General features: G+C 46.0%; 1 protein-coding gene across 4 annotated transcripts in view; it reads right to left on the bottom strand.

The window, feature by feature from the left end:
• Positions 1-14,636, bottom strand: part of LOC146869498 (keratin, type I cytoskeletal 19-like) — a 38,217-nt gene that overhangs the window by 16,078 nt on the left and 7,503 nt on the right. For all 4 annotated transcript variants that reach the window (XM_085600712.1, XM_085600536.1, XM_085600623.1 and 1 more), the window contains 2 exons: positions 9,887-9,969; positions 9,080-9,236 (listed from right to left, as the gene is read on the bottom strand). In XM_085600712.1, coding sequence (XP_085456838.1) covers positions 9,080-9,236; positions 9,887-9,969 — 240 coding nt within the window. The remainder of the gene's footprint in view (positions 1-9,079; positions 9,237-9,886; positions 9,970-14,636) is intronic.

Below are 14,636 nucleotides of genomic sequence, written 5' to 3'. Positions count from 1 at the left end.
GTTGGGATCCCCCACTTACGGAGCACGTGCCGTCACTTTGGATTGCGGGTTGCCTTGCGGGTGTGGTTTTTTGTGTTGTTCTGTTTTGATAAAAGGAAACCGTATTGTCGGCTTGGAGTTATGCGGCCTGCGCTATTGATGTCTCCTGTTTTACCAATCTGCACCGCCAAGAGACTCTTACTGTATGTATGTCATATGCTTTTGTCACTCTAGCGGCCGGCCGGGTGGTTGTAGGCCCATACCTGTAACTTTTTCAAAATGCAATAAACGGTTTCAAAAAAAAAAAAAAAAAAAAAAAAAAAACCAAAGATGGATTAGTATTGGACACCTTGAACATATTAAAGTTCGACTGAGCTGTCTTGTTAATTTCTGTGAATGAAGAGAATATAATCTCGACTTTATGTTTAAAAAAGTCGGCAATATTATCACAAAATGTTGAGCTACTGTGGCTCCTCGGAGTGATTGGAGTGGACAGTTTTTTAATACTAAAAAGTTCCTTCGATTTGGACTTAGCCAGTATTATCTGGGTGGAGAAGAACTTTCTTTTCGCTTCCAGTAACAGATGTTTATAGGTAGTGATGCTCTGTTTATATACTTTCTTATCTCTTTCACTATAGTTCTTCCGCCAGACCCTTTCTAGTAGTTTACAATCCAATTTTTTAACTCTCAGATCACCAGAATACCAGGGGGCCGACGGTGTCACTCGTTTAGGGATCCAGAGTTTCCTAGGAGCTAATTGATTACAGGTAGAAGCCAGCCATTGGTTATAGGCCACCGCGGCCTTATTCCCTCCTGAAGGGAGGGGCCGCATAGAGCTACTAAGGGAGTTATGAAGTTTGTTAATGTTCACTTTCCCCCATGCTCTAGATACAATCTCCTGTACTGGTCTAAAATTATCTCGGAGATTTCTGCAAACATTTAGTTCGAACTGAATGGAAAAATGGTCTGACCAAGATATAGGAAGGACTGAGGTGACGACAGGCTCATGGTTATTTGAGTAAATACCATCAAGGGTATGACCTTTTTCATGTGTAGGAAACTTCACCAATTGTTGGAGGCCGCCGGCCTCCATTATATGCTCCAGCCGATTAGTATCAGAGTCCAGGTGATTTTCTAGGTGAAAATTAAAGTCACCCAATACTGTATAGGATTCCAGACAGAGTCCATCTTCGAGTAAGGAACCTACTCTCTCCAGAAAACCAGTTTTCAGCCCTGGTGGACGATAGAGTAGTATACCTTTAAAGGTTTTACAATTCTCCGCATGAATATTAAAGACTCGGGCTTCGCATTAGATGTTGGAAATAGTAAGAAAATTGGACTGCAAAGAGTCATGGTATATAACAGCAAGCCCTCCGCCTTTTTTACGTGGCCTATCCAGTGTATGGCAATGATACCCAACAGGGGTTGCTTTCAGTATATCAGGACCGGAAGCACTATCTGTCCAGGATTCAGTGATAAAAGCCAGTTTTACCTGAAGGTCCTCTAGCAGTAATGCACATTCCGTACTATGCTTAACCAGAGACCTGGCATTAAGCAGGATGCATTTTAAGGCACCTCCACTGTTTGGGTTCAGCTTATTACCTATCTGAGCATTGGGACCAAGTGCCGGTAGATTAAACATATGAGGTACTTGTAGTTGGCATTTGAGGCATAAGGAACTCTCTATATCTTTATCATTTCCAGTTATGGGAAAAGAGGGACGGCATAACCTACTGTTAGCTGGGTTTAAGCCATGTAACTCCTTGTTGTTGCCCTGAATCACAGGATGTTGAGGGTCATTGTCAAAACTCGATCCTGGTTCCCTGGATTTAAAGTTGGCCCCCCTAGCCATTAGGCCACATCTTCCCCCCAGTCTTTCATGGGCTCTGCCTCAACTACGGTTTCGGCATCGGAGTTTCTATCTGTCATATGTGCAGATTGGCCGCTTCTGCCAACGGATCAGAGGGAAATGTAGTATTCTCATTGAATCTCCACTCCAGGGCAGATGGGGTAGCTCTGCTGAGTAATGTGGCTGAATATTCCACTGGCTAAAACATGGATTGGTGTTTTCAGCAAACAGGCCCGTCATATCATCTTGATCACAGCGGAAGAAGCTAAGGGACGGCTGATTTTCAGTCTCAATGACAGAGGTTTTACCTCCTCTAGCAAGATCCACGCAGATTTAGAGCTCTCTGTCTCAGTGTGCTCGGGGTTTCTTCCATACCACGGCTGCATCCACCACTGAATGAGCCACTTTCACTGAAACCTCTGGTGTCTAATCCTCCAATTCCGTGTCAGGTACTGGTAGAATTGTCATCATAAATATAGGCATTGAAAATGGACCCACATAGCGAGAGTACTTTGTCAGTGCCACATATTTAGCTTCTGTATTATGTGGAGACCAATTTTCCAACACAACTGTGATAAGAACATTGGTCGTCCTGTCCTGTGTAATCTTTCACAGAGGTCCGTCTGCCAGATTTGGAAGTAGATCAGCCATCTATAGGGGGCGGTGTGCCTACCAATATGTATTTATTTAATATTCTTATATAGCACGCTTGGACAAGATGGTATTATGATGCATCACATGAAACAAAGAGCATGAAGATATGTATTGCAGCGGGCTGTAGTTGACAATGCAAGATAATATCCGAACAAGCTTAAAAGGATTGGGAAAGAGTTACTGCAAGGGGGACGCATCCAAAGGGGGCTCGAGAGTGGCTCTTCTACTTACGCCGTGAGGGCAACGGCAGCATCGAAACGGACACAGAGGGGCTCCGAGGAGCTCCGATTCCAGAGAGCAATTACCTTATAATTGACCGCCGGGTCTGCCGTGAGGGAAACGGCTCTATCCACTACAAACCCCAGGTTCCTCCGGGCGGCGCAAGCAGGTGACGTCAGTGGCAGGCGTCACCTGCCTACATCTTCGCTGCACGCCTCCCGCAGCACGGGACGCATCCAAAGGGGGCTCGAGAGTGGCTCTTCTACTTACGCCGTGAGGGCAACGGCAGCATCGAAACGGACACAGAGGGGCTCCGAGGGGCTCCGATTCCAGAGAGCAATTACCTTATAATTGACCGCCGGGTCTGCCGTGAGGGAAACGGCTCTATCCACTACAAACCCCAGGTTCCTCCGGGCGGCGCAAGCAGGTGACGTCAATGGCAGGCGTCACCTGCCTACATCTTCGCTGCACGCCTCCCGCAGCGCGGGACGCGTGCGGGCAGCGCCCGGGCGAAGCCCGGGCCAAGGGCGGGCCCGTCCTTGCCCGTCAGGGACCGTCAGAGGCCGGGCAGGGCTACCCCACTGACATCATCGCAGCTGGAAATAGCAGCAACCAAGGTACTGTGTCACAAGCCTGATACGCATTTCAAATCCCCGACTCATCTTATGTGTTTGAATCGGTTGATATTCTGAACTACAAGTTTACCAGTATCTCCCCTCACAGCTCTGTGTTAGTTAACACCTAAGGGAATTACTGTAATATCTTGCGCGATTGTGTGTATTTTACACTTTGTTTGTAACCATGAAACGCAATGGTAAAAATCCTAGCCTATCTACTTCACGGCCAACAACTAGGCAACAGACTACAACTGCACAACCCCTCCCAAGCTTGACGGCTATTGACAAAATGCTGCAGCAGACAATTGGAGCCGTGGCCTCGGCCATAGAAAACACAGAGCGGCGTTTATCAATTACTCCTGCAATTCCCCCCCCCTTCCCAAATAGTGGAGAATGTGTCAATTGCTACAACTAACGCCCTTGATCTTAATTCCTCCTTTATTTGTTCCTTCGCTGACCTACCCTGCGCACAGCCCACTACCAGCGATACGCACGCCTTCCAGGTTCCCAACTCCCCACCCCACCTTCCTCCTAATAAGGCTCCTGCGACTCGTATTGTAGCCAAGAAACCTAGGGTTGGGAAGAATAAAATACTAAGGAAAAACAAGCTTCCAATTAATTCCTCTGCATCGATTGATGCTCCTTCTACTTTGTCCCCCACGCAGGCTCCTCTGTGGGCCACTCACATGATTTTAGATCTCCAGGCCCATATTGAACATCTACTTGGTTCCCATTTTAAATCCCTCCTGTCTAGATTGGACAGATTGGTTTCTACCATCAACAACGCCGGCTTTGGTAAAACCAAGCCGTCCACAGACTCCACAAACTTCCCCCCCTGTCCTGCTCTTGCCGACGACAACGTCGGCGCCGCCACTGAAACCTCCTCTGCTCCCCCTCAAATAGCTGACATGATTGTTCCCGCTACAACTATTTCTCTGACTAGGGCCATAGACCCAGAAAGTTTCAGAACACATAGGGAGGTTACCAATGCGGGGGAAAAATGTCTAGACAACCAAGCTAGAGAGCATAGAAACACTTCTACTGAGGGACTTAACACCGCACTACCCTGCATTGACTTGCCACCTGAATCTCTCCCGTATGTTGTTGTCCTTGCTGGTGTTCCCCCCCTACCTAAAGGGAAGAACGAGGATTTTCCGGAACTAAAAAACAAATGTATGCACTGGTTCAACTTAAACAGCCCCCTCCCCTATAACATCTCTGGAGAAATTCTGGGTGTTCGGAGATTAGATTGGATTGGGCCTACTCCTAAATCCATCATAGGAAATTGTGTCATTGTCAATTTTAGACATCCACTTGCTGTAAATTATATCTGCAACAGGACACCCCTTAGACCAAACACTCAAATCATCCCATTGCATCTGTCATATTTCTATCCAGCCCCACAGCATAGAGTAGGGCAGACCAGGGGTGCAAGTTGGGCGGGGGGCCAAAATAAATTGTACGCTAGATCAGTGGAAGAGACCCAGAATATACCCTTGTTGTCACTCTTTGCTCAAAAAAATAGATTCAGTGTGTTGGAGGAGGTGGACTGACCAGTCGTGAACTTGAGCCCTGTACTCCAACCTGACAAAGTTATGGGCACCCAATTAGCCGTAGAAAAGGATAGATGTGTGAGTGGAACTTTAGAATCTCCTTCAGTATCTTCTCCCCTGACCACAAGAGTGGAAACAAAACAAACCACCCATGAAGACTTGGTTGTTCCCCCCGATGACCTTCTGTGTAATGTTAATCTTGTGGGCACCACAATAGCAACAAACCCTCAAACAACTGAAGTCTGCATAGATCCTACGGCTGGCGACCCAGTAAATAGGAATAGAGCACTAGGCGGGGGAATACAAATATTGTCCTGGAATGTGGCAGGGATAAAAAACAAGTTATTCAACTTGGAATGGAGTAATTTTGTAGGTACTCATGACATCTGCCTCATGCAAGAAACCTGGGCCACTGAGGAAAATTTGAGGATTGGTTATGCCACTTTTGACACTTTGGCAACCACAAGTGGCAGAGGGAGGCCTTCGGGTGGTCTTTCGATTTGGGTGGGGACACATTTGGGAGCTCAGGCAACCGTGATTCCAACTAACTCCCTGGATGTTCAATGTGTCCTCTTAACCCTAAATGACAAACCATCGGTTGCTTTAATAAATGTCTATTCTAGACCAGTCAAGAATGGCCAAGAATCTGGTGTAATAGATGCATTAAAGCATTTTATATTGTCTCTAGACCCCCCACCGCAATTAATAGTAGGAGGCGACTTTAACTGCCAATTTGAACCCCTCGAGTCTCCCAATACGGGCGAGCCAGACGAAGAAGACCAGTTCTGGCACATTTGTGAACCACAGATCTCTCCTGTCAGAGCCTGGATTCCGCTCGTCCTTCAAATTAAATCCTTATCTCTTGCACTGTCCCTAAGGGCCTGTAATGGGAGGTTGAAACCCGATTGCCCAGGCCTTCCCACGTTCAACAGACCAGGCCAAAACTCTAATATCGATTACATATTAATGGAGGCAAGACATTGGGGTAACTTATTAGAGTTCGAAATCCACCTTAGACAAGATAGTGACCATAATGCCCTTGTTCTAACTTTGAAACCGGGCAGTTTTGGTCTAACTAAAACTCCTCCCAATTTAAATAGCCCAATACTCCCAGTACTCCTTTCTAACAATAGGAGGAGAATAAAATGGCCCTATTTTCTGAAATCCCCTGCTAAACTTGCGGAAGTATATCAGACAGTTTTGCCATCTCTTTCCGCAATGGGGGATGTAAGTATAGACAACTTGAGTGATTCAACTAAGATCCATATTCACCTAGTTAATAACCTGAGGGGCCTATTTAACCCTGTGGGAAACAATCAACACCAGTCTAGGTCACACCCCTGGTATAAGGAACCCTGCAGAAAAGCAAAAAAGGACTTGCTCGCGGCAATTAAAGGTAATGACAGGGCCAACATAAAGAAACTTCATCTAGACTATAAGAAGGCTATCGCCAGGGGGAAGAGGGATTGGGAGGAGCAAAGATGGGAGGATCTAAGATTAGCTCTCACATGTAGAGACCCTTAGGCGTTTTGGGCCACTGTGAACTCTGACGGGAATGGGGTAGCCCCACCCCTTGTTGTAAATATAGCTCCACAAGTCTGGGAATCCCATTTTGGGGAACTGTATGGGGATCCGGATGACCTTTTTTCTACTGATATGTCTCTTGAGTCTAGTCCGATGAGAGGAATTGGTTCTAGTATATCTAATATTGAGACTCACCCTCGCTCCTCTATTTTAGCACCTTCTCATGTATGCCAGCCGCAACCATCTTTGATGGGTGTAGCCACTCCTGTGACAGAACTCCCTGTGGCCATCACCCTTAAAGAAGTAGAAACCGCAATAAATAAGCTCCTTTCTAACAAAGCACCTGGCCTGGATAAAATACCGCCGGACTTATTCCGCTCCCAACCAAAAATCTGGGCCCCGTATTTGGTGGTATTATTCAATTCCATTCTGATGGGGGCCGCCTTGCCAGATACTTGGTTGGGCGCGGAGATAGTTCCCATCATTAAGAAAGGCTGCCCATTAAAGCCGGCTAATTATAGACCAATTAGCCTTATTGACACCACCCAGAAATTAATGGGCAGGATTATCTTGGATAGAATCCAGGAATGGATGGATGACAACAACATCTTGACCACATTACAGGCAGGGTTTAGATCTGGGATCTCAACCATAGACCAGATCTTCCGGCTCCAGGTTCTATATTGGAAAACGGTGAGAGTAGAGGGTGGCAGTCTCTACCTCATCTTTGTAGACCTGCGAGCTGCCTTTGATCTAGTCCCAAGAGAAAAACTATGGAAAGTCCTGGCAGAAATGGGTCTCCCACCCTACCTGTTGGATATCTTAATTAGATTTCACAGCGGTAATTACGCCCAGGTTAGATGCGGGAGACATGGCGATTTATCCTCACGCTTTCCCGTTAGGAAGGGAGTGCGCCAAGGGTGTGTCTTGGCTCCAACATTGTTCAGCCTATACATCAATGGTCTTGTTACTCACCTGGCTGATGTAGCTAATAATGACGCCCCCAGATTGGCTACCGGTAGAGTGCCCGCTCTGATGTTTGCCGATGATACCCTGCTAATATCCAAAACATCATCGGGCATCCAGCGCACCTTGGATGGTTTCCTGGCATTTTGTACTTCCAGAGGCTTGGAGATTAACCTAGAAAAGACTAAATTCATGATCTTCAATCCTCCCAAACGGACTCGTCCAAATCCCACCCTAAATGGCTCCCCCCTTGAGAGAGTCAGGACTTTTGTGTACCTTGGAATTACGTTGACCGAGAACTTTGATTGGGGACCTCAAATCGCAAAATCATGGTTGAGGCTGTCCCAAATAGCAGGGGGCCTTTGCAAGGTCCAGCAAGCCTCGGTATATAAACCAGCAGCTCCGGTAGTTGAAATATACCGATTACAAGCTAGAACAGCTTCGTTGTACGGGGCCGAATTATGGGGCCATAAAAACATTGCCAAATTAACCCTTGTTGAGCAGGGTTTTATGAGAAGACTTGTGAGCCTTCCTGTAAGCACACCGCTCACTCCCCTACGCCTCGACCTGGGGTTAGAACCAATTGAAGACTTGGCAATTCTCCGACCCTTACTCTACTGGAAAAGGCTCTGGACGGTGCATGAACTGGCACCTTTTAGAGAGGAATTCTTAGAGGTTTGGACATTAATTAAAAGTAAGAACATTCTATGGTTATCCCATGTTAAGGCTCTTAGCATAAAGATCGGCAGGACCGATCTCTGGGAACTACCGGAGGTAGCCTGCATACGGATTTCTAAGCCTGATCTAAGAGGCCATATAAGGGAGCTGAGATTAGCTACCTTACATGGTTCAAGCTCCTTGGGGAAACTCACTAATGAGTTTCTCCTAGTAAAATTAGAAACAAGAGCAGAGGCCTTCCTCGATGTAATTTATCCGTCTCTTGCTAGGAAGCTTTATTTGCAGTTGAGGTATGGTACCTTACCGCTCAGAGTATTCACCTGCAAATGGGCAAGATCAGAAAATGCAGCCTGCCCGGCATGTAACCATAGCAGTGAAGATATATGCCATGTCCTGTTTTTCTGTCCTGCATACCATTCAATAAGAAAAAAGTGGCTCATTCCCATTTGCAAGAACCTAGGGTTTAGACACTGCATGCTCGCATGCAGTGTCTTAAGATATGATACTCACCCCCCAATTGTTTTTGCTATGTCTCGCTTTTTACATGGGTTTTGGCGCAGAAGGAAAAGTTTTCTTTAAATACTTTTGTCTTTTATCAAATGAGTCTTTTTGATAACATCAGTTTAATACATTTTTAACTATTGTATTAACTTGACATTATTTATTGTTTTAATGAAATGTGCAATTTTCTTGTTATTTATTCTGTGCTTTTATGGTCTCCGACCGAAATAAAGTTATCAAAATGAAAAAAAAAATGTTACTGCAAGAGGGTCTTGCCATGGGATCGATTCTGAATTGTCAACAGAGATGTGATTTGTGACAGAGTTACCTTGGCATCCTGATAGAAGCTGAAGAGCCTCTACAGTGAGATAGTTGGCATGCAAGGAACTCTAAATTGGGTGGTTCTGGGGGGGATTTACCATTGGCAGCATCCTCTCTAACTCAGGCCTTCAGTGGGCTTGTTAGCTCTAGAGGCCAGCTAGTCTTGACGCACCGGCTCCCCCTTGAGGCCTTCACATGCGGTGCAAGGCAGAGCTCACCTCCGCGTGGTTCTTCTTGAGGTAGGCCAGCTCCTCCTTCAAGCTCTCGATCTGCATCTCCAGGTCAGTTCTGGACAGGGTCAGCTCATCCAAGACCCGGCGCAGTCCATTGATGTCGGCCTCCACATTGACACGGAGAGCCTGCTCATTCTCAAACCTTGTGAAAGACATATTTGAAATCAGAAACAAGTGAAGAAATCGCAGGTTATTCTTGCTTTCTGAGGGTCTGTTTAGGCTCTCTGGTCCACAGGTACCATCACCAAAACCCGAACTATAACAGACATGACCACTTAAGAAATCTTTTGGGGAAAATTATCGTTCAGTGTTAAAAAATGTTCGATTCATGAATGGGGAACATCATCCTGTGTTCACAAATCCAGGCATCTGGATTTTCTTCTGAGGCACCACTTGCGTTTGTTTAAGGTCCGGCTAGGTGATAGCCAACAGAGCACCATGGGGACATAAATTGTTTAAGTGAGAGTCGTCTGCCTCTCAATGTATGGAGGACTGTGAAAGGGGATGGAAAACAAAGACATGGCTGCCGAACAAAACCTTTCGTACTAGGATCCGTTTGCGCAATCGCTCGAAGGTGCAAGATTTCAATGAGAAAAGCCTCCAAGAAACCATGCTGGGTACATGTCCTACTAGAGACAAATGTTGTGTAGATTCTCATGCATGTCAATGTGATGGTTCGAATGCCCACCCCACCTTGAATTATCCAATGAGACCACATGAGTTCAAAGTTTCACCCAGATGACCTTTAATGTCATACCTATGCTTGCTGGCCAACGGGTGGTAAATACTCACTTGCTTCGGAAGTCATCTGCTGCCAGGCGGGTGTTGTCCACCTGCAAAACCACCCTGGAGTTGTCGATGGTGGCATTGTAGATCTAGTAAAGAAACATAAGATACGAAACCTTAAGTGTCAAGAGCTGGGCAGCAGAGGAGTAAAAAAAGGGTCCTTTCGCAATAGGCATCTCTGCCAACTCCTCCTCGTTGGCATAAACAGGACCTTAAAAAGTGCATTAATTAATAGTTTTACTGTGCATGTCGGATGTTTTTCTATAGTATCCAAAGTGAAGTGAATCCCTTCCAGGAGAGAGGGAACATTTGGGCCTCTGAAAAATCCCTATACAAGAGCATTTGTGCCACCTGCCCGCCCAACAGTGCCCGCTGCCTGTAGCATCCTCCCAGTGTGCCTGGTCTTCAGGGTATCTTCATTGGGCCAGGCCTGAGCGAAATCTGTTAAACGCCAGATTAATGTTAGTAACTAAGCATTACTCTTGTGATGCACATTGATGCGATTATGCCAGCTTGAGTGATTAAGAGTAATTTGGGTCACAAATCCCACTGAAAGAGGACATGAATAATGATCTCAGAGAGAGCAGGCGGCTTTTGGCTACTGCTGTTTGTGTCCTGCAGCATTTAGTGCTATTTTCTAAGCACAAAATGCATCCTCAGGCCCAATGTGGATGCCAGGGTGCATTTTCAACTATGAAAATAGAGCCAAATACTGTATTTTGCTTCTCACCCAATTACGCATATTACGAGTAATTTTGCATTAATTATGAGCACTAATGCTAGAGAGAATTATGCCAGTGACGCCAACCCTAATCTTCATATCCTTCAAAAAGATCTTTTGGACTGTGTTCATTGGCAGTTTGGTTTGCTACTTCTGTGCCATGCTACCCACTCTTCCCGGCTTTAAAAGCTAGGCTTACTGTGGCACTGGGGTAACAAGACTGACCCCCCCCCCTGCCCCCAAGGCCTGCTGACCTACCCAGTGCTATTGCCTGGTGTGTGCTTGGGCCTTGCAGAGATACTGGGACTGACACAGACTCAGGCTCGCTGAACTTCTACAGGGCTGGTCCAGTGACGGACTCTTGCTCAAAGCCTGCCTGACTCCAAGCCGGACACGTGACCGACTTTGCCCTCGTCGTATCAGTTGTCTGATGTGACTGAGAGTTCCCCAGTCCTACCGGCCTTTCAAAGGTACAAGTTTTGAAAGGTGTTTGATTATCCACTACTGATCCTCACAGGCCTGTCCGGAAATTAGGTATCTCTACAGACCAGTGTGCCTCACATTGAAATACCCTGGTGCCTAAGAATGCCAAGATTGGATTGGAATTCCTATTTTAGACGCTGCACATGCACCAGTGGTCTTAACTACTTGTAGGAGAGTGTGCCTCATTCTTAGTTCACAGAGCTGGTTTACCAGTTTGTAAGCATCAATAGATATATCTCATGCCCGTTGAGTACAGTAACTGGGAGAATTTACAAAAATGGTAGTCTCTAAAATTCCTCTGTAGGGCTGGGACTGACCGCATAGGAAAGTGTGCACATTATATCTGGATGCAGACAATAGGAAAAGTCAAGTCCTAGGGCTCCACCTAGTGGTTGTGGCAAAATACAGCAAAAGGCCAAAATGTGCTGAGGTTGTCATTGTGCGGGCAGCACTCCCAAGGCAAAAAAAAACGATTTTGTCTGCAGCAGTGAAAATTATTGCATTTCTTTGCTAAATAAAAAACCACAAAAACAGCTGGGCAATGTGACAAGAATACACAGAAAATTTGAAATAGGCTGTGCCAGGTTGGCTCCTCTGAAAAGCTGCCAATGCTGGGGCAGAATCTACCAATGAACTCTGGTCCTGACAAAGGGTTTATCTGAGGCACCAACCTGTCTGGAAATCTTGCTCAAAGTGGGCGACATCTGAGGGACACAATGTGCCCATACTTTTTTTAATTTAACAAAAACTGTTCCCATTCATTTTGTAAAAAGGCAACTGTCTCGGAACGGTTAATTCTGAAAGTTGAAATGCTTCAGCTGAAGCGCAGGGCAGTGAGTCCCTTGTGCTGTGAAACCAAGGGTGCGGCAGACAGCTGATCAAGCCTTCTTGCCAGGGTGTAGGCTTACCTGACAGAAATGCAAATGTGCGCAACTGGTTAATCTGCAAATGTAAAGGTTGCTTGGAAGCCGATACTGGCTTTCATTGATGGAATCACGTCAAGCTTCCTGATGACAGAGATTTATTCTTTTTGAATAGTATTGCAAGGGACACATTTCCAGCTGAGCGGTGAAGTGTGTGCTTTTAAAAACAGTTATAAATGACTTGCATTATGTGCAGTCTGGGTATTACTAAATCTATATTTTGGAAGCTCTTTTTAATCTTAAACCTTTTTGCTCATTTTACAGCAGCGGATCTTCTAGTGTGTGCAATGCAAGTTTAAAAGAATGACTCGCATATTCACAGTGCTCTGTCACAGAGTGGGACCTCGTGGTACTAAACATGCACAAGGCATCATTCTCCACTGCACCCACCATAATTCTTTTCTGTGACTGTCTGGTTACAGACATGGACCGCCGCACTGCATTAACAAATAGAGATTTCATAATGTGCAAACACATTTTCCACTGATTAACTTAACTTGCATTTATTTTTCATTTAAGCACGTATTTTTCATTTAAGCAGTGCGTTATTATATATGTAGGTAACTGAAAGTGAAAGACCGAAAAAAGTTACAGAATATTTTGTTTCTTTAGCCACGCCTTTGACTCCACCCCCACGCTCAATCACCTCCCCTCATTTGCGCACAGCATCACAGTTCCCATACTTTTTTTTAATGCACTTCGAGCACTGTGTGTAAGTGGTATTTGTGTAGCATAAACCTATACAAAGGGAGTACTATACAGGGTCAAAGGTGAAGACCTAGTCGATGCGTGAATGGAGGTTCTAGCTTCTGACTTTACAAACATACCCTCCCCGCCTCCCGCTTACGGAGTCCGCTGAGTCTCACATTCATCGGGGACATCCCGGTCCCTTCACGTGCAGGTCAGCCTCGCGCACATCCTGCCCTTCATTCATTCATGAGTCTCACATTCATCGGGGACATCCCGGTCCCTTCACGTGCAGGTCAGCCTCGCGCACATCCTGCCCTTCATTCATTCATGAGTCTCGCATTCATCGGGGACATCCCGGTCCCTTCACGTGCAGGTGAGCCTCGCGCACATCCTGCCCTTCATTCATTCATGAGTCTCGCATTCATCGGGGACATCCCGGTCCCTTCACGTGCAGGTCAGCCTCGCGCACATCCTGCCCTTCATTCATTCATGAGTCTCGCATTCATCGGGGACATCCCGGTCCCTTCACGTGCAGGTGAGCCTCGCGCACGTCCTGCCCTTCATTCATTCATTCATTCATTGCCCCGGATCTCCTCTGAGGAAGAGGGCTGGACTGGGCTGCCTCTTACTCACCCAACCTGCCCGATCTGCTCTGCTGCTGCACAACAGGCAGATCATCAAATATTTGTTGGCTCCGTTTCTACAGATTTTTACAAATTTTTAAGGAAACAATGACCCTTGTGATCATAACGAGACCGCCGGGAGAAAGTGAGCCAATCAGATCAGAGGACGGCAGAGCGAGGCAGGTGAGGGAGTGGTGGGGGGGGGGCAGACAAAAGCTTGGATTTGGGATGTTTGCCAGGTTCTGTGTACTCAGGGCGCGCCCACGCGTGCACACAGGGGAAACGCAAAGGAAAGCCACGCATGGGCACAAAGGCAGCTCTCCTCTTAAGTACAAAGGGGCAGATTTACAAGCCACTTGCGCCACATTTGCGTCACTTTTCCCATGTGAAAAGTGACGCAAAAGTGGTGTAAGGGGCTTGTATATCTGCTCCACAGTGTTTGGCTGCTGATAAAGGCCAGGTCGTACAACTCTGCCTGTTTAAGCACTCTAAAAACCTACACCGCATCCAACTGTGTCTAATTTTGCAGAGCTGCCTACTGGCCCTAATCCACGGGTTACCCCTCAGCCAGTCCTGGCAATTTAGGCAGCGACACTTCGCCCTGTGGAACTATTCATTATATACCTACAGTGCTCAAACTAAAACTACAAGTCCCAGAGTGCAATCTGGTTAATAAATAAAAAAGGGCTCATTGAAAGTGTCGCACATGACACGGGTCCAGTTTGGATGCCCTTTGTTGTTGCACTGTATATGCTGGGGGTGGGTAAGGGTCACTGGATGTGAGAGCTGAATGCTTGTGGGTCAAAATGTGTTGCTTCGTGTACAGAAAAGCAGCATCTTCCAAAGCAGTCGCTGAAACCAGTAAGGCTAGCAGATAGAAGTGAGACTGCTGGGCATAGCTGTTGCCTCACCCTAAATCTAGAGTGGGACTTTCAGCCTTTGGTAGGTGCTGCAGTGAGCAGTACAAAGCATGCTGGGATTTGTAGTTTCTTATTGTACACTACAAGGAGGTGCCTATAGGTCTGGGCATGTTTTCAGATGCTTGCTTGAAAAATGTTGGAGTGCCCGAAAGACACTGTCATGTCAGTCAGTCACATACTTTTATTCGATAATTTAAGATCATAAAAAGACACAGATACAGTATTTATCACATTTGTGCAAATCCAGAATTAAAACATTAAAACAAGTAAAAAAAATTTTTTTTTTAAAAATCCATAAATTCTTTCGCATTTCGATTTCATAGGGCGTCAATCAGGGGACAATTTTTACACTGAATAATTCCATACTTGGATATACGTTAAAAATGTTTTAAAAAT

Source organism: Triturus cristatus, chromosome 1_1 (assembly GCF_964204655.1).
Source record: "Triturus cristatus chromosome 1_1, aTriCri1.1, whole genome shotgun sequence".
In the NCBI taxonomy this organism is placed as follows: domain Eukaryota; kingdom Metazoa; phylum Chordata; class Amphibia; order Caudata; family Salamandridae; genus Triturus; species Triturus cristatus.
This window is presented reverse-complemented; position numbering and strand designations above follow the sequence as displayed.